Source organism: Argentina anserina, chromosome 3 (assembly GCF_933775445.1).
Source record: "Argentina anserina chromosome 3, drPotAnse1.1, whole genome shotgun sequence".
Taxonomy (NCBI): Eukaryota; Viridiplantae; Streptophyta; class Magnoliopsida; order Rosales; family Rosaceae; genus Argentina; species Argentina anserina.
Genome location: NC_065874.1, coordinates 1,666,432 through 1,687,562, shown reverse-complemented (window position 1 = coordinate 1,687,562; position 21,131 = coordinate 1,666,432). Strand labels below are relative to the sequence as shown.

The 21,131-nt window shown below is 38.9% G+C and overlaps 2 protein-coding genes and 1 pseudogene across 2 annotated transcripts; 1 reads left to right on the top strand and 2 right to left on the bottom strand.

Moving 5' to 3' along the window:
• The first annotated feature begins 1,116 nt into the window (after positions 1–1,116).
• Positions 1,117–4,371, top strand: LOC126786462 (uncharacterized). The gene is made up of 5 exons (XM_050512294.1): positions 1,117–1,247; positions 1,648–2,995; positions 3,221–3,490; positions 3,685–3,840; positions 3,981–4,371. The coding sequence occupies exons 1-5, from the start codon at positions 1,240–1,242 to the stop codon at positions 4,098–4,100; spliced, it is 1,902 nt and encodes a 633-aa protein (XP_050368251.1). The 5' UTR covers positions 1,117–1,239; the 3' UTR covers positions 4,101–4,371.
• A 404-nt stretch (positions 4,372–4,775) lies between these two features.
• LOC126786460 (lysine-specific demethylase JMJ28) lies at positions 4,776–10,508 on the bottom strand. Its single transcript, XM_050512292.1, has 13 exons — positions 9,682–10,508; positions 9,418–9,575; positions 8,958–9,063; positions 8,726–8,858; positions 8,584–8,647; positions 7,708–8,449; positions 7,208–7,537; positions 6,240–6,782; positions 6,072–6,144; positions 5,908–5,993; positions 5,545–5,664; positions 5,384–5,452; positions 4,776–5,185 (listed from the first exon to the last, which is right to left on the bottom strand). The coding sequence occupies exons 1-13, from the start codon at positions 10,384–10,386 to the stop codon at positions 5,171–5,173; spliced, it is 3,144 nt and encodes a 1,047-aa protein (XP_050368249.1). The 5' UTR covers positions 10,387–10,508; the 3' UTR covers positions 4,776–5,170.
• A 7,050-nt stretch (positions 10,509–17,558) lies between these two features.
• On the bottom strand, positions 17,559–20,391 carry LOC126789583 (equilibrative nucleotide transporter 3-like; annotated as a pseudogene).
• Between the last annotated feature and the right edge of the window lie 740 nt (positions 20,392–21,131).

Here is a 21,131-nt window from a genome sequence, read left to right as displayed (position 1 = left end):
AGCATCTTGACTCGATGTACTTAACTACTGTAAGTGTTCAAATTTTCTTCTTTAGCATGTTCTATTCCTGTGATCTATAAGATTAATTTGGTAAATGGACATCAATTCGTTTAATTAGTCAATTCGAATTAATGTTCCTTGGACAAAAACTGTTTCATCAGTCAAACAAATTATTTAGCTTGGGATATAATTGGCGATAACGTCAACTAAAGCGATTGGTTTTGTGCAGCAAGAAATTGAGTATCACTTAATGCATGTATATCCTTCATATCAAAGTACCAAAACAAGGATTAAATTAATACTTCTGATTTAATGTAGTGAAGTTTCAATAACTATTGTTTGAAATATGTACTTGACTTCTATCGAACACCACTGACATTAGGTTCGATCAATTGGATCACAGCTTGAAAATCGAAGACGGAAAGCGATCCTTAACCCAGCGCTGCATCGATCAACCCTACACGGAAAAACTGCTGTTAGCGCTAGCACTGTGGAAATGGTGCAGTTGAAGGATGACGGGGACAGGCACGGTGGAGTTGTGTGGGAATTCAACTGATGGATGAATTGAAATTTGGGTCAGTTTTCTTTGCATAAGAAAACTTATTGAGATATTTGAGAAAGGCAAAGCAATTTCAATCTCCAACTATAGATTACATGGATTACGTGATAAATACAAGTCAGTTCTACATTATATTATACTTACATGCATGTATCAAACAAAACTCGATATAATTCTGGTTAACATATAAACTTGATATGTTTGTCTCATGGCCTCCATTCACACATTAATAATTTAACCTTCCCCAAAAAAATTACCCCAATTCCAGATTTTTTTACCGCAATTTCATCTTTCAATCTTTACCTCTCCTGCAAGCCAAAACAAGTCAAAACTACTACTACTAGATTTTTCCTTTTTTTGGAGGAGAAGAAAAGTGCACTTTCCCCGAATGTTTGGGTTTTCTATAATAATTAGAAAAGATAATAGTGAGCATGAGGCCCACGAAACTGAGGCCCAAAAATAACCCGGGAAGAAAGCCAACTTCTTCCCTCTCCTAAATCCAAAAGCTCAGATTCGCCGTCTCTGTCTGAATCCTCAAAGCCGACCTCACCAAAAACGAGAGAGAGAAGCTTTGTTTGGTCAATCTCCGCCGACGACCGCCGAGTCCATGAGACGAAAATGCTGGATAATTCAACCCTATACCTCCCAAGCAATTTAGCCCCAACCCAGATTCGATCGCCATGTCAAGGTCGGACCTTTGCTTCTTTCTTTGCTCCTTCTTTGTTTATTGTTGGTTTTCTGAGCTGGGTTTTCGTTTTTACGATTCGTTCTGGTGGTTTGAATCATAAAGCTGAAATTTTTATTTTGAGGTTGGTGATCATTGAAGATGAAATTGCGGTAGAAAAAAAATCTGGAATTAGGGTAATTTTGTTGGGGAAGGTAAATTATTAATGTTTGAATGAATCAATAGCTTGAAGGGTTTACGTTTTTACAATTTGTTATGGTGGTGAATTGCTTTGTTGTGCTTGTTGATCATTGAGAGCTTGGTTTGGGTAAAAGCCGGTAATTTTTACTGTAATTGTTCACATTTAGCTTAATTAGCAAAGCATTAAAGGGTTTTTGATTGGCTTTACATAATTGGAATGCAGATTATTGACATTGAGGAGTTTTAGGAGTGTTGTGAATTCTGTTGTTACAAGCCAGAAACAGAGCTACCAGGAAACAGTGAAGTATGGAACGGTTTTTAGAATCGGTCTGCAGCTTCCCCGACATAGGTATTACAGGGAGTATACCTTTCCTAATAGAGGAGAGGGCCGGCTCTCGTTGTACAATGCCACAAAGAGTTTTTATCAGAGTAGATATTCCAGGAATTTTTGTAGGATACCGGCGGCAGGGAGTGCCATGAGACACAATGCACAAATTATTTGGAAAAGGCTCTCCGAAAAGTTTCATCCGAATGGTGGTTACAGATTTTCGCCTATAGATAGGATTGCTCGAGCATTCAGAGTAAACCGCTATGGGTTGTTGTTTCCGGGTATTTTTGCAGTTTCAAGTGGGAAGATAGCATGGGCTCAGAGGACTTTGGGAGAGAGGGACCACTACGCATCACCGCCACCACAGAGGGCCTTGTACACCCGTGCGGAGCATGGACATGCTATAGTGAGATCAGTAGTGTTTTCAGTTTTTGAAGGTATAATATTGCTTCTCAGAGCAATCTATCTAGCTGTCTTGTTCTCACCTAGCATAATAATGGCTCCTTTTGCTGAGTCCTGTGGACCTCAGTTTAGGAGATTGTGGCTTCGTGTTGTTCTTCGTACTTTGGAAAAGGCAGGTCCTGCTTTCATTAAATGGGGTCAATGGGCAGCCACTCGCCCTGATCTCTTTCCCAGAGATATATGTGCCAAGCTTTCCGAGCTTCATACAAAAGCCCCTGAACATAGCTTTGCCTACACGAAGAAGACTATTGAAAAATCATTTGGCCGCAAGCTACCTGAAATTTTTGAAAACTTTGAGGAGGCACCAGTAGCTTCTGGAAGCATTGCTCAAGTGCATCGGGCTACTTTGAAATATCGGTATCCTGGTAAACAGGTGAAGCCTGTAGTAGTTGCAGTTAAGGTTAGACATCCTGGTGTTGGTGAATCAATTAGGAGAGATTTTGTAATAATCAATCTAGTAGCAAAAATGTCAAAGTTCGTTCCTGCTTTAAAGTGGTGGAGATTGGATGAAAGTGTACAACAGTTTTCAGTTTTTATGATGTCTCAAGTTGACCTTGCAAGGGAAGCTGCTAATTTGAGCCGCTTTACTTATAATTTTCGTAGATGGAAGGATGTCTCTTTCCCAAAGCCTGTGTATCCACTAGTGCATCCTGCTGTTTTAGTGGAGACGTATGAGCAAGGGGAATGCGTCTCACATTATGTTGATGATCTGCAAGGGCATGAGCGGATTAAATCTGCACTTGCTCACATTGGAACACATGCACTTCTGAAAATGCTCCTGGTAACCTTCATATATACTTCTGATGTTTCTTGCATTGTGTCTGTTGGCCGTTGCATTGCCCTGATGTAATTTTAGTTTTCCACTAATGATCTTGTACACATCATTTATCTTTGGAAGACGGTGATTTATGTCGTGTAACTTTTTCTTGGTCATTATTTTCTTTTTAACTTGAGCTGTGAAGTATGTGATAGAATGTCTTACTAGTATACAAGTTCATTTTTTCAGGTGGACAACTTTATACATGCAGACATGCATCCTGGGAACATACTTGTTCGGGTGGCTCAAAACAAGCCTTCTCAGAAACGACTGTTCAAATCAAAGCCTCATGTCATTTTCCTTGATGTAGGGATGACTGCTGAACTCTCTAGAAGTGACAGGGTGAATTTACTAGAATTTTTCAAGGCTGTCGCATGTCGTGATGGGCGCATTGCTGCTGAGTGCACACTAAGATTGTCTAAGCAACAGAATTGCCCAAATCCAAAGGCATTTATTGAGGTATAATTATTGGACAACTTTACTTTAGAAAGCTTTAGAGGGGTTGGGATAAGATTGCTGGGTTTGATGTTCTAACTAAAAATGAAAAGCTTATTTATAAGATAGCATCTACTTTATTGTGAATACAAAGATATTATGAACTTGGGAAGCACTTGGTAGGTTCTGTGCTAGAGTTTCTAACCTTGTTCTTACAGGAAGTGGAGGAGTCATTCACTTTCTGGGGTACTCCAGAAGGTGATCTGGTCCATCCTGCTGATTGCATGCAGCAGTTACTGGAAAAAGTTCGGCGGCATAGGGTCAATGTTGATGGAAACGTTTGTACTGTCATGGTGACAACATTGGTTCTTGAGGTAATATTTTCTTTATCTTTAGAAGCCAAATCGCACTTATGCATGAAAACCATATAGAAATCTACTACATCTACAATTGTCTGGTGATTTGATCCAGATGTGGTTATTAATAACCCAATCACCCATGTTATGCTTTGCAGGGATGGCAGAGGAAACTTGATCCGGCATACAATGTGATGCATACCTTGCAAACTCTGCTTCTCAAGGCTGACTGGGCAAAGTCACTTTCATATACAATTGAGGGGCTAATGGCTCCTTAAGTTCTTGTCGATGCTAATAGTATCCTTACCAAACAATTTTGACAGATCTAGAACTGCTGAAAATAGTCTGAGAACTGGACACGATTGGCCTAGGGCTTTTTTTGTTTTGTTTTCTCTGAAAGGCATTTTCGTCGAGGTTATTCTTTTTTGTAGTTTTACGTTATATTTATCAAGCATTACCGTTTTTGAAGCCTCACCAACTCAAAAGCAAACACAGGAGATGTAACATGTAGAAAAATAAAGTGACATTCATCCTTTTATTGTTCTTTTATTATATCTTGCCACTGTAAAGTTTATAGTAAACGGATACCAAAGCTACAGGCCATCAGGCAAAGTGTTACTGTATGTCATTCTTTGAGGTGTACGTGAACTAGTTGTGGTAATTTCAGACATCTTACCCATCAAATCATTTGTTGGAAGGGTACGAACCTATCAATAATGTTAAGAACTTGTTAAGAAATTCAATGCTGCATTAAGGAAGTATTGATCTACGTTAGCTTGCCACTTCGTATGTTCCATTATCGATGTTAACCATGTTATAGAGTTTCATGACAAGTAGGCATCATGGTTGATTGGCTGAATATAAAAAGGTAATGACGTCTTTCGTACAAGTAATCCTCATTCTGTCTATTGTGTGGGAAGGAGTTATCACCAAGCACAAGAAAAGACTAGCAAAACAGAAACGTAGTAATCCTCATTCTTTCTATTGTCTGGGAAGAAGTTATCACCTAGCACAAGAAATGACTAGAAAAACAAAGCACTGAATGGCGCAGACTGCAACCAATATGCTAATATACACTTCGCTGTACATGAGACTCTTACGGAGGGCTGAGGTTGGTTCCGACATTTGTACAGTCTATCCAGTCACCACAAAAGACCAGCCGTACAGAGAGCAGAGGCAGTTTCTTTGATGTTCTTCGAACCTACAGCTGTGATCATCAACTCGTTACCTGCCGTTCAACATTATACATTTATACAGTCTACTTCCCAGTCTCCACAAAAGACCCGCATCGGACTTTGGAGAGCAAAGGCGGTTCCTTTGATGTTCTTAGGAACTACTACAGCTGTGATCATCTAATTGTTACCTGCCATTCAACAATTCAAGTAATTCAGGAAACCCTGCAGTGCCTCATATTGATATATAAACAGCCGAACTCAAACTGATTATAGATAGCCACGCTCACCAAGAGAACAATCATTACAGTGCATCCAGTACTACTTTCATAAATTTTCAAGCACAATGACATTACATTGTAAAGACTTCATGCAGGGTTTCTACTTACATTTGCACAAGTAAGCTCACGTATTTCTTTGATTGCTGAACTAATACTATAGAGTGCCATTTTCTTCACCTGCTTTCCACAACAAAGGAAAGGCACTTTCTATATCATTGATTGATTATGTAAATTTACGGAAAAAAGATACTAGGATTATTAAAGTTCACCTCCAGCTTGTCCACTTTTGCTTTATGACCTTCTGGAAGCAGGCGAACTTCATCCGTCAACTGGATACACTCGATAACATTTTCTGGAGAGATAAAATCGAGCACCACATGCACACAAGACTGCATCCCAATAGCATGGTTAGACTATAATTTGTATCATGATTGGTATTTGGATGCTGAACTCAAGGAAAGAAAAACTTTAACTGAATATAATGCAAGGCACTTCATCATATACTTCATTACTGAAACCTTTTTTCCTTTTCTTTTATAAAATAAATTCTGAAATGTAACCAAGCAATAATCATGTTTGATTCTTGGTGCAATGGTGTTTTAACTAAATCATGACAGTGTTGGAGATGATACCTTAGGACTACTAATCTGGTATGGGCATCCAGCAGGAATGATGACAGCTTCTCCGATGTGTTGCTCAAAAGTCCAAGGTTCAATTTCTGGTGACACCATGAGTTAGTTAATTTTCAATGCCCCATAAAACAATAAGTGATGACAACGATGGAAATTATACTCACTAAATTCCTCCTTGAGTCTTATTTTATGATTTGAGTCTAGAAAGAAACTCTGATCCAGAATTGGATGATCAACCTACAATAAAAGTAGAAGTCAGAAAGTAACATAAATGAAAAGCAAAATCGGTACAATGCCTCCTAAAATCAAGTTACTTTGAGTTTCGAACTTACATGCTTGTGAATGTCAAATTTATGAGAAAATTCATTACAGTGCCTTCTGAGATAATCTATTAGTTTTGGAACATCTTGTCGGCGGAAAACATCCCACTGTGCAGTGCATGACTCTACATAGGGTTTTCTGTAGCCACTTGAGCTTTCAAGGAGATCAGGAGACTCCTCATCTTCAGATGTTCCATCACCATTGATAGATCCAGAGCAACTCAATGTGGCCTCAGAATCAACATCAGATTCTCCATCCAGTGACATATTACTCTCTCTGAGATTCCTCGTGTATTCTTCACGTGTTGCAGCAGACACGCAAGATTCTCTAGCAATTCTTTTCCGTAAATGCATCTCTTCTCCAATCACATTATGTGACCTCACTTGTTGATCCTTGTTCTGACTATGCAATGCTGAATTTTCATTCACTTTTTTTCCTCTAGCTTGGTCAGAAGACTCCCGCTGATTTTGATTGTGCCTTTTCAGTAACTTTCTTATTTTAGAAACTTGTTCATCAGGAATAGGGGCATCTGATGTATGTGCCAGAATGTTAACCTGTTTGTTAAAAAAGCAAAAGGTCAATGGTAGAGAACCCTCAGAAAATGTTTACCAATGTAATACTGACGTTAAAAGGGTACTGAAAAATATGTGAAGCATTTTGGCCTTAGTTCTTCAATAAGCTTGAAAATTTGAACTATACAGAAATACTACAAAGTTGAATAAATGATGGGTGAAATTGGTATATGATGAGGTGACACTTGTACAGAGTTCTCTGTTTTTTTTTGCTTAAAGGCTACAGGGTTCTATAGAATTATTAGACACACAAAAACTGCACTCAGGAGTTTCTTGGACACCTAACAGTGTTTTGCCTGAACATGTCTTTACCACATATATCAGAAGACGAAGTCCTTTCTTAAAATGATAGAAAATAACAAAAAACATATGGACATTAGTGCACATTAGAGATGTCTAAAGCTTACCACATCATACGAGTCATAACACAGCTTTATCACTGAATCAGCCTGAACGAATTGCTCACTGCAGCCATACGAAATATAGACACAAGGACCTAGATCAGGTTTGGGGATTTCCTGTGGCATCCTTGCAGCAACATTTAAAAGGCCAGACGTGGGATTCATGTATTCTTGAAGTGGTAGGGCTTGGATGATTTCAGCATAATGAGCTGGAAACTGTTCTTGAAATAATTGGGAAGAAAGCCAACCCTTCAGTTTCAGGGTCTCATTCCAACTATTTCTTTCAGTTCGCCCATTCAATGAACCCATAAAATACTGCCTAATCCCCATTTCCACCTGCCATACGATTTTTTTAAGGCTATTCAGTACACAACATATTTTTATTCGAGGACTAATATTAAGAAAGAATTAGCAGTAGATAACTGTGAACAAAGAGAAAACCAGTATATAATCCTACAGGATTCAAATTTTTGACAGCGGATATCAGTTGGTGGAAATTCACTGACCTCACACCAATCCAAGCAATGGAGAGCTTCCTGTGGATTCTTGTTATTGTCATATCTAGCAATGCCCTTCTCAAGATAAGTGCAGAACATGAATACTGGATCCCAACTCAAATTTGATGTAGTCTGAAGGACATCTCGGACTATCACAGGATGACCTTTACTCCAGTGCTTCTGAAAATGTTCAATGTTATCACCATGTACGTCTAAAAGCGTGGGGTAAAATAGATAATTGTCATTCGAATTGTCTCTAAAAGCAGCTTCATGCAACTGTTGAAGTCCATCAGGATTTTGGTCTGTGTCCAAACAAAGAGGGCAACTCAATGACATGTCTGAAGTTTCTGGAAACTCATAGCTGCAAACTATTTCTTCTGCACTTACTTCTAGCTCTTTGATCCAACTTAAAGGGAAAAAACATCTCAAATCAAGGAAGCCGTCACCACAACCACCAAACTCCTCGGGGCAAGATATACCATCAACAGCATTACAGGCCTTCCAGTTAGTTACTGATGCAAACGATGAAATGTACCGGACATTTGGCTTTTGGGTATCTATTGGCCTCTTCGAAACTGTCCCGTTACAAGAGATCCAAGCGTCATTTACATTAGAGCACTTTGAGAGAAAAGTATTTATACCTCCCCGGAAAGTCCCATGAAACTGATCTCGACAACAGCTTAAACAAAGGTTATATGAGCAATTTGGGCAGCTTCTGTGAAGATCCACAATGGAAGCCTTGCATTTATTGCTGTTCCATAATCAATTAAGCACAGAGAATCAATGCAGGAAGATTAGGTAATTTCCATTTGTTTTACCTTTTATGAGAAGATATTGAATTTCACTAGAAAAATCATCAAATCTTTACTGAAACAGAGAGCATACCAGCAATTTTGCACACTGCAGCGGAATTCAGCCTGCTTGATATAAACTTCAGATGGCTTTTTCCCTGTTAAATAGAAATAAAATCTCTTGTTTATTATAGGCCCTAAAAAGAACAATTCTAAGAGTATTTTGCACACACTACCTCTCAATCTCGCCTCTGTTTCCAGCTCAAATTTCTGGTCTTGGTTGATTTGTTTCAGCACAGGGAGAAGCATACATACGAGGTAATGAAAGTGTAATATAATTTCAACTTTATTCTTAACCCCCACGTAATGCTGAAAAAAATAATAATAATGTTCACTACCTTGAGCATCAGCATTCATATCATAATAAGGAAACTGTAGCTGAAAAATGAGCTGAAATCAAAATCGCACCTTACTTTCAGCATCCTTAGGTTGATTGTCAGAGCAGTCCTTACAAGAGCAAGTTCCTCGACAAACTGGACATGCCATTTTGACTTCTTCTTGTGTATCAAAATACCTGTTTGTTTTGAACACCAAAAGCATTCAACAACATCGACATAACAAGGAGAATGAATAAACAAGAGCACAATCGGAGATGAGTGCAAGTCTCTATCTTATATGATCTAACACCAATTCTCCTATCTGACCAAACATACTGCAGGTATTGTATAAAAGTTATATGAAGGCACATCATATTCTGATCAAATGGATCAAGGTGAAATGTAGATTAGTAGTTAACACTTAAGTGCATTTCAATTGGTATAACGTGTGCCGACATTCTGATTACATTTTCAAGACTACTGCTTTATCATAAATTCCGACTCTGCAAACATTATCCTAGTCTTTAAGCATTGAAGTAGGCACAACAAACCTTTCTTTGATGCAGCTCAAGCAAAACAAGTGCTTCTTGCAACTCGAACACTTAATCAAACCCGAAGAAACACTGCTCCCACTTTTCTGACACCAATGGCACCTCTTCCTCCTACTCTTCCTCAATCTCCCCTCATTCTCATCACCACACGGCAACACCTAATCGAAAAACACACAATCATGCAACAACGCAACACAATCACCAAAAACATCCAAACTTTACACAGTTAAACCACATTATCAAAACTGAAGTAATGAGGGCTACCTGCACCGTGCCAACAGGCATTGGCTCAATGTTCTTAGACCGAAAGCACCGCCTCGTAGCAGTGCCCGCCAGCGGCCCTAATTCGGCCCCAATCCTAACATCAGAGGCTGAATTGGAACATACATTGCCTCCTAAAGACTGCGAAGACGACGACGAAATGGCCATTCTTCCATTAGGCAAATCCCTAGTCAGATCAACACCGTCCTCCTCCTCATCATCATCATCACTCTCACTCTTCTTCTTCTTCTTCTTCTTCTTCTTCGGCGTGTTCCTCTTCTCCACTTCTCTCTTCAGCACCATTCTTATCAGCTCCAAGTTCAGCTCACACTTCTTCTCACTCCCTCCTCCTCCATTCTTGTTCTTCTTCTTCTTCTTTTTCTTGACTTTGACCTTCTTGATCCTCACCGCCGCCGCCGGCTCCTCCGCGCGCTTCCGCTTCAGCAGCGACACCAAACCCTCCACCTTCTCCTTCTCCGCCGCAATCTCCAAGCCGCCGTTCTGATCCTCGCACGGCGCCGTCTGCGTCTTCCTCTGAATCTTCAGCGACTCCGGCACCGGCTCCCTGTACTGCCGGTGCCGGCCCTGGAGGTAGTGAATCTCGCAGAGCTTCATGTTCTCCATCACTCTCCTCTTGCACCGCCATTGCCGGCCGTCCGTCCTCGTGCACCGGAAATGGTCCGGCGGAGGTCCCGCCGCGTGGTCCATCGGAAACCCTTGGATTTGCGGCTGAGATTAAAGCCCTCTCCTTTTTTTTTTATTTTTTCTTTTTTTTTTGTTGCAGAAAAAAAAGAAGGAGAAAGAAAGCAATAGAGAGTTTTAGGGGTTTTTCTTTCTCTAAAGAAACAGAGCGAGACTAAGAGAGCTTCTCTCTCTCTCTGTGAATGGCAGGTTTGGTAATTTATAGAGTTGAATTTGGGTTCTCTCGAAAGCTTCAATCTGGTGTGGTGGTCAGATCAGGAGCTTTCATCACAATCAGTGATCAGAGGTTTTCAACAGTCCAAATAAAGCCCATTGCTGCTATAATGTGACAGTAGCATAATCTCTACTACTAATTTTTTTTTTAAACCCAAAACCTGGTTTTTAGATGGATTTGCATTGTGGAAAGTTTGTGTCTTTGTTAGGGTTTTGGGGTGTTTCTGATGAGGATTTGAGTGATACATTTTTCTAAATGGTGTCTGCTCAGGACCATTATTTTTCTGTGGAGTCTGGTTTGGAAATTTGATAACTGATGTGGGATTTGAAAGCTTTGAAGTCATTGTGTAGTAATGCTTAGTAGTGCAATGAATATGATCCGAGGGTTTTTTGTGATAATGGGCTATAATTGTTTGTGTAGAAGATTCAAGGATCAAGTTTTTGTCTTAAATTTGTGCAGAACAAAAAATGTAATTAATTTGCTGCTCATTTTATTTTATTTTTCTTTAAGGGCGGTATTTAGGGCCAGATCAGAGAATGTTCCGTGTTTGTTAACAATTTTGCTCAATCATCTAGTCCGTCGTGTTTGCTTCTCTTGGGCACATCTTGTTCTGTGCTGTTCCTTAAAATCTGAAAACATAGGTTGCCATGCATAGGATACAATACCATGTTTGTTCTCTTTGTTCTGAGCTATCCTTCTTTTTGGTCGATACGTCTTGTGATCTAGCTTTTCCATTAATTTGTTAGTTTTCTTCTGCTCTTTTATTTTTGTTTTGGGGATTTGATATATGATATGGAAATGATAAAAAGCTTGGGGTTAGTGAATGAGTGTCTTTCTTACTCTTTACTCCATCTTAGAAATCGAAATCGTCTGAAATGAATCTAGACTCTTCTCTCATATTATCATAATGGACTCGGACTCGTACTCGATATATATATATATAGTCTGCTGAAACTTCTCAAGGACACGAATAATATCTAGGTACATGCACTCATGCAGAACAGGATATCATTAATTTGCTGCATATATATTTATCTCCCCTCTCGATATCTCCTTCTCTCTTTTTGGTTGATATGTCTATTCAAAGCAGAATGAAGTTTCCAATATATATATGCAGTTAATTATTTCTATTTGTTTAATTTGTTTTAAGTCTCTGATATTATGAAACTTGTTCTGTAACTATAGCTTCTTCCTTATGCACGAACCCATGCCATGCATAGAATTGAGAATACAATTCAACTAGATCGAGGTCGTTCCTCTTCTTTTCGTACATAATTAATGCATTATCTACTACTCGTTCTATATATAAATATATATAGATTATGGACCATGTCAACTAAAATTAAAGTAATGGAAAAGCATATATATCTCCGACAGCTTATTTGATTTTGTTAGATGAAATCGATTCCATCAGGCAAGTACATTTCATTATTTTCTGCAGTTTTATAATGCTGTGCGTCCATGTCTTTATTACATGTAGACTGACTGCAGGTGGACATTATTAAATTGGTTCTAGAGAGATAACTGTAAATATATACCTAGCTAGGTTACGTTGATACAATGAATCTCTATAGCTATTCATCTTCTACGTATATAACTATATATATAACAATGCTTTCCCTCTGCATCTTCGCGAACAATAATGGCAACAACTTCATCGGGAGGAACCCAAATTCTAGCTAGGCTCGACTTGTTGATGTTCAAACTGAGCAAATTTATCAGCAGTTCAGTTACCTTCCTTATAAACGTGACTAATGATACAATCATCGATCTGGCTTCTGTATGATAGAGTTTACGCGACTTACATGCCTTTGAACTTCTTTACATTTGATCTTATATGTTTTCTTTTCCTAATGACGTCAAGTATGGCCTTGGCTTCACCTTCAAGCCAGACGTGACTCCACCCATTTTCTAACACGAACTCGAGGCCTCTCCGAAAGGGCTGTCAACTCAGAGATGGTAGCATGGTGCTGTACTGCTGTTTGCTTCACCGATCGATGGACTCTGCGAATCCGAGCAAGAATTAATCAGCCTTGTGGTTTCAAAAAAAAAAATTCACACCTGATCCAATAATGGTACATGTGGTTTGTTCTGATTTAAACTTCGACGATCCGTCGACATTCAGTTTTTTCCACGTACCCTACCCTCGGCTTTCCCCGAGCCACCGGAATTGGTCCTTTGCGTTACTTTCTGAGAACTAAAAATCGAACTGGGTGTTGTATGTAGTAGCTAGTAGTAATAGCTAGAATCGGACACTTCCAAATGTGATTGATATCATCATCAAGACTCATGATATACTACAAAGTCTACAATGCATGCATAAACTGAGAACGAAGACCCAACCAAGAAACTATATGATTCTAGCTCCTCGATCGTTCACCTTCGAAGAATCTGGCTAGGAAAGCGTGGAATTCGCACACACATGTACTGTATGTTGAGTGTATTGATGCAAAACAAAGTACGTAATATATATGCTGTGGATCCTGTAAGAAACTATTTCTCGGCGTAAGCTTCTATATAGTTTGGATCATTTTGATGCAGTTGAATGGGGGTGAAGAAATCAAATGAGAAATATCAGAAGATGCAGAGCTAATTTATGCGTACGTTTTACAAGGTTTTTAGTCTATCATAGATTGACGGCTTCAAACACAAAGATTATTAGGTGGAGTGAGAGTTTTGTCAGTAAATTCTGAATCATATTTAGTTTGTCTTTTTCGTATTTCTGAATCATTAGTGCACGACTACTATTACGTACAAGAAGGGTTTGCATGTGCCTTGAGGAGTTTGAAGTTTTTATTCGTAGAGTACTATCGATAAACAGTCAGATGTCTTCTTTCTTCAACTACGAAGTACGAACAGCTAGCTAACTTGCTAATTAATTAAGTTTCTAATTGTACTCTAAGTCTCTAACTAACCTCATCGGACAACTAATAACGGATGAGCTCGTCCTTAATCTCTACCCGATATATGCGGTTATAAATTTGGAGCTCGCAGAACAGCATATTTAGTTTAACAATCACTATCAATCACTAATCAAGAACTATGCTGTCGAGAGCATATCAAGAGTAGTGGGAAAATATATGGATGTAATCCTCATGACCTTTTTACTGTATTTAACACATTTTAAGGTTGAATAAATAATGCGTGAAATGGCTCAATAAGACAACAAAAGGGTTAAAATGGTGAAGAAACAGTACTAGTTTTGTTAAAATTACATCCTACTTCGATTTACAAAATATATTGTGGATATTTCCAGATTATTATAAGTTTTTTATGCTAAAAAATTAAGCTAATACCCCCGAATGATCTCGCTCGATCAACCGCTGCCTGATGCTGGGCGGAGTGGCCGGCATGGCCGGTTATGAAGTGGGACTTGATTCTGTGATGAACATTTAGAACAGATGACCAGAATGATGAAACTATTTTGTTCTGTTTTATGTTTGTCATTCTTGCTTCTTAGCCTCGTAGTGGGCTTTTCTTTGCTACGTCCGCTCAGATTGGGCCTTAATCAGTTATCCAGTATCTTCACCAGTTTAAAACTTTAAATACAAGGTAAGACAACTAAAGAGATTAAGTTGAAGTTGAACCACCCACCGGGTAACTGAACTGAACTGCTCCACCCAACATTATCAGTTTCCGTCCAGATTGTAGATCGACGGTTATAACCTCAACTGAGATGGAATCGTTCCAGTTTATGACTTCACTTCTGTACGTGTTTACTTGAATTACTTCTCAGCCAAACCAAGTGTAAAAATGAAAATATGCTCGACATCGAAATCAGAAGTTCATTTCCTCAATAATCTAGAACACACATTCAACTACTACGGTAAGTATATCTGACATGAAGATTATTATTTATAGATCGAAACAACTATTTATACAATGTGTGTCCATTCATCTAGTTTTTTCTTCTCAGAAAGTCAGCTTTCCATTTTTCAGACCAAACAAAATTAGAAAAGTCAACCTGTAATGTCCCTCATGGCCTCATCAACATCCAACACTTTGGGAAGGAAAAAAAAAATGCTCTCAACAGGAATAACACCATAATTTCCCACAATCAGGATATTTACCTTCCCAGAATCTCAATGTTGCAGAAGGGATAGAAACATAATTGGGTGTAGCGTTGATGAATCTGCCTTAAGTTCCAATGATAATTCGCCTTCGATCATGAAGATCATTGGAAGCGAAATTAAGGACTTCATCAACGCTGCACTCAATGACGTTTCTTCATTCTGAAACCTCCATCGCCATATGTAGCTAGCTCGATCAATTCTATAGCTCTGATACTGATGCCCCCTTTGATTGGCTGTAGCAATATATAGATTCAAGAAGGTAGTACACCAGAGACTTGTACGTATGAAATATCGATCTTGTACTATCATTTCGTCTCCACAAACCCAACCTATATGGCTGCACGTTTCTCTGTACTAGGTGTATGGTAGTTGTACTACATTTTCACCAAATAATAATAATTAGGAGACACATTCTTGCTACTTGCTAGACTATAGCCTAATTTCAATCTTACCCGGTTTAGATAATTAAAAAGATGTTGCAAATTCATCATTCTTTTGCTTTCACATATCCTTCTACTTACTCCCTTTGTATACACTATTCGATTAACGTCTCAAACAGGAACATAAAGCTTACATATTTAGATTCTCTCATGATCGGAAATTTTACCTTTTTTGTCATGGATTTATGATTTTAATTATGTTGTATATCATGATGAGATTGAAATTTCCATGTCAACATATGATAAATTATTATATATACCCGCCACATATTTTACATGGCTTACCCCTTAATGTTAGTAGTTCATTTTTTACTGTGATTATTTTTATTGGTTCTTATATGTAAATAAATTTTTGTCATTTTCACCACGTCCATGTTAATTATACAATGACGTAATATAATTGGATGTGTACACCACACGGCAGTGCCACGTGATGTAGCGGGTAAACTGAATAATTACTCGTCAACATATATATCCACTAAGAGAAATGACTAGGTCCAATATTCAAATTCATATCTACAAAATTCAGTTCTCTTCTACCAATAACGTAACGCAACAATGCAATAAGCTTTCATTTACAAAAGTTACAAGCTTCCTCAATTATATGCATATAAATCATAATGAACAAGAGAGATACAACTTACAAGAGCATCTTCATTATGCCTGAAAGTTCGATTGTTTGGCCTATGTTAGCAAACCTTAAAACTACATTAAAGTTGAGACGGGAACTTGGATGCAAATATATATCCAATGAACAAGCACCTAACTATATATAAACACGCTATGATCGATGCGTGCATGTGTGAATCTAAAATGCACGGATCATAACATATTCTAGAACAAGCTTTTGGCATGATGGTTGCCTCATTCAACCTCCCTTACTTAGGTTCGGCTTCAATCTTAGTATCATCTCACTTTACGAAAAAGAACCTTACCCTCAGCATCTTCATGCATGATGGACAACACTTCATGAGGAGGATTGTGCTCCCAAACTTGAGGCTCTTTACACAAATGCCCCATTTGAGCAAATTTATCAGCAGCTCGGTTACCTTCTCTATAAATATGAGTCAGAATACAACTGTTAAGTTCCGGAATAATCGAGTTTATCTCACTAACATGCCTCTGTGCTTCTGCACATCTAACCTGTTTTCTATTTGCAATGATGTGAAGCAATGTCTTGGCATCACCTTCGAGCCATACGTCGTTCCAACCATTTTCCAAAACCAACTCAAGGCCTCTTCTTAGTGCAGCAAGTTCTGCTATGACGCTGTTTGCTCTTCCTATGGATTCAGCGTATCCAAGTAAGAACTCTGCCTTGTGATTTCTAAATAGCCCTCCAATGCTTGCCTTCCCAGCTCTGCCCTTGGATGATCCATCAAAATTCAACTTAGTCCAACCAACTTTTGGTTTCTCCCATGCTACCGGAATTGATTCCTTGTGCAAACTCCGGATCAGTACACAAATTGCAGGGTGTTGTATCAATTTTTCGAACCTCGAGATCTTAGAGAAAGCCAACATTGTCTTGTACTTGCTTTTCAAAAACAATCCTACGTCGAAAACTTGAAGAAAATTATGCTGAGACCAAAAGCATGCATCAAGAGGATGGTTTGGAACAAAAGGAACTATTGCTTCACGTAATTATGCTAACAATAAAGTTGGAGTGGAGACAAGGCGAGGAAGATTCATATTTTACAAGAACAAGCAAGCATTTTTATTAGAGTAGTTGAATGATGAAAATGGCCAGAGACATTTCTTCAAGAACTCTCAAACGAGATCATACTTATTCTGCAGGTTACTTTGGAAATGGGGTAGAGCATGCATGCTATTACATATAGACGGGACTATAAAGATTTTGAGGATGAGTAAACTCCCATCATTTACCATTGAAATCGGTTGGTAACTGTAAACACACTGATTTTATCCGCAAGTAACCGCATTTGTCTATAAATATTAGTGGTATCCTGAAAATAAGCATGCTAAATTTTCATAGAGAATTGAGGATTCTCAGGTTGAGGTAATATAGAGAGAATGTGATGCGAACCTGACTTTGGTCAACTGCGCTGATAGAAAAACTATGTTATTCATCTATGGTTGTAGAAATGGCCACAGTGGGCGCCTGGCGAGCAATATGGTTACAAATATGGTTACAAAGTAAGCACATAGGTAGGCAATGTGGATGCAAAGCAAGCGCATAGGCCGTCTAGGCGGATGTTAGATGCTTGTGCATTATAATTGGAAGAAAAAAGAGAGAAAATGATCACTTGCACAAAAAATTGTAAAACGATTCAGCATATACCTTGAATTACTATAACTCTGTATGTAAATAAACGTTTAACATTTTCTTTTGAAACACACGAATAGATACATTGAACAAATAAGCATATCTAAAACACTGAAAATATATTTGCAATTAACGAGTTACTTTTCAATCAACTAGTATATAATATCACCTCAAACAGTGCCAAATTGTTTCTTCACTAGTTGGATATTTTGATATGTGTCGTTCCCAACGAGCCATAACCAATTAAGACAACCCCCTACAAATATATATGCCAGCCAAAAGACACAGTACAAGAATGTTTCCTAAAGCATTTTGCTCAGGTCCCTGCAAAATCAACCAGGCAAGTAAGTTTCAGGAGCAATTTGACATAAATGACATACATGAGCAATGAACCATGTCGAGAAAAATTCGACTTGCCATATAACCGCGCGGTGCCACTGTCATTGCACAGACACTGAGATAACCATTTGTTAATCCTAAGACTGATGTGACTCATGTGAGCATGATCATCCATCCCTGCTCTCCATATTTTGCAGTCAAGTAGAATGCAGGAATGAATAGAAAACGAGTAAGGCTAGCAATCATGAGACTCATTCTGGATTCGATCTTAAAGAATTGCACAATAGGTATGTATCTCGATATCAAATCCAACACATTGAATATTGCCACTAGGAAAAGTGGATACCTGCACAAAGCTAGAGTTGAGCTACTCCTAAAAAAGAATCTACTTCAAATAGGAGGAGCATTGAAACTTACCATGAGCCTAACTGGTGCTCTCCTGTATTTTCGAATATGAAACCAGGGAAGATTGATGTTGTCAGTACATATATGAGAAACAAGTCAAGAGAATAATCTATAGTCTGCATAAATAATTGCTTATTGCTCAATCTATTTGGTCGGTTAACACCATTTTTGACCTGCATCCATGGAAGTTTTGAGAAGCTGGTAAGAACTGAAATTCTAAGTCTACCCTCTACAAGAACTGATTTATGGGACTAAAGATAGTTGTAAACTATACTTCTAAATCCAATGCTTGTTGTAGAATGCTAGCAGCAGCAAGATCAGCAGATACAGTTTTAGAACCTTCCGAGGCAGCTTTTGAGCGGTAGTACTTTACTATAGGCAATCTCGGGAAGTAGATTGCATATAATATGACACACAACAACTCAATGAATGCGGAAACTCCCAAGAACAACACTGCAAACAATAGTCACAAGTACCTCAAAGTTAGTTCAATACAGTAAAAAATACTCATGTTATATCAAGAAAAAGAAGATAACACCATTCACAATCGGTCTTTGGTTACAGAATATTGGCATACTCGCTCCGTTGCGAAGACCCTTGTCGTGTTTTCTCAAAGACAGCTTTTGTCGCCAACCTTAAGGCAGAAGTGAAAGCACCAGCTGCACCCAAGCCAGCAAAGAAGGACAGCAGAAGCAGAGTAAAAAAGCATATTTGCATAGAAAGAGAGGAACTGAAGAAGCTAATGTTCTGAAAGCAAGTCACTGAGGATGTTAAGATAAAAGATCAACCTGGATAAATTCAGGGCACATAAAAGATAGCTCGCCCACAAGTCCACCTTCAACATGGGCACCTGCTACCCCGAATGGGCCGACAATTGCGCATACACTAATAAAGTATCCAATTCCTCCAGACCCAGATGTAAGGGTCATCATTTGGCCCGTGGGCCTAAAAGCCCATGGGCAGCCCGGTCCAAAATTCGGTCCGGCCCGGTCAAAGCCCGGCCCTATGGGTATAAGGCCAGGTAGAGACTGAAGGTTCAAAGCCTTGGCCCGGCCCTAGGCCCGGCCCGTTCGAGCCCATAAGGCCAAAGCCCGGCCCGGCCCTAAAAAGCCCAATCAAAAGCTCGTCCAAAGTCCGTTCATTTTAAAATTAATAATTTTATATGTATTTATTTGTTATACATGTTAATTAGTTAAATTATTTTGTTATATTTTTTATATTTTGTATTATATTTAGTTAAATAATTAACATATTCAATTTTTTTAATTTTTATTAAAAAAATATACATTACACATAAAAATAATGAGCCCGGCCCGGCCCGTTCAAAAAACCCGGCCCAGCCAGGCCCGAAAAAAAGCCCATGAGGCCTGAGCCCGTGTGTAGTCCGTAGGCCTCGATTTTTTTAGTAAGCCCGGTCCGGCCTGAAAAATTGAAAAAAATCGTTAAAACCCGACCCGGTCCAGCCCGAGCCCGGTAGTAGTGGACCCGGCCCATTACCGACCCCTACCCAGATGCAACTAAGTCGACCTATTACAATTTCTGTGTAAGAAAATATTGCCAATGTTGCAAGAGCAAATGGTTGGTAAACACAGGTAAGAACCCGCGAAGGATGGTAGTCCTGCAAACACATTATTATCATGTCCATTGTATAGATATATTATTGTCTTAAATCTATAAAAAAAAAAAACAGAACGGTCTACTAAGTTGTGATTCAGCTCCATAAAGAACAAAACATGATGAGAGTGCTCACAGGAAATATAATATAATAGTAATCTGATATGGTCACCATACTGTTCCATGCAAATAGTGTCCCCAATCCAAGAACCCAACAATCAGCCATAGCTTTATAATGGCCCTGCTTTTCAGAATAGACAGGATCTGATCAAATTATTCAAAAAGAATCTCATAGTTAAAATTCTTGGAATCAATGCTATCAGTAGAAACCTGATGATGCAGGATTAAATGTATACAGTATTATGAGAATGGTTATTCGGCAAGTTCTGGTAAGAGCCCACTCTCCGAGAGCCTAATTTAAATTTGCTTACGTGTCTATCAATGATAGGTCAGCTAAGAATTAAATCTAGACATCAGTTAAACTCTGAGACGTTAGAAAAAAAAAGGGTAAGTTATGGAAGTGGAGGAGGATAAGTCTGACTTGGACTTTACTCCCTTGATCATAGAGTGTGGGATGCTCGTTTAACCTCTGTATTCATCTCGTTCCTTATTTACCTGGGTGCACTGCGTTTTCAAAAGCTTCATGTCGAACCGGCTTCTATTTCTTCCGTTAAAGGACATTCGGGAAAAGATGGAATAGGAAGACGTGTTTCCAGAACAAACAAGATACAGGTTGAGAAGGGGGAGTTAGCAAAGTTAGACAAGATTGGAAGGGGCATAGGAACATGTATTGATGTACCAGATCGGCTAATGCTCCCAGATTGATGCGATGTATTCCACCAGTTGACTGAAGATAAGGAAGGGAATAGCTTTTTTTTCATTGCAAAATTTTTCCTATAGAGCATCTAGGAACTCCCTAAAGAAAGGAGATAACTCCCTCCTCGGTCCCATCAGAATATCCCTATTGGTACCGACGCGCGATCAGGAATAGCCATGAGCAAGCCCTGATAAGACAACCAATCTGACTCAAATAGACCAAGATTAAATTTCGGGCAAAGAAATACGTATTATAGGCCAGGCAGAAGCCCTGCGTCTCACACTTTGATGAGTGGAACCTCTTGTTGTCCCCTCTAATCCGTCGTGTGAAGTCGTCAAATTTGAGACTGGGGTGGGTAGGACTGTAGGAGGACTGTCTGAGGAACCCATTTTTGGGAAATCTCAGAGTGATTTCCGGTCGATCACCGATTTCTGGTAATGGACAACTGATCCACAAGAACAACACCACACGTGACGAAATTTTTACCTTTGCCACTGACACCAGACGCCGTCTAAAAAAAAAGCTTGGGCTCTCGGAGAGTAGGCGCTTAACAGACGTTGCCTATTAG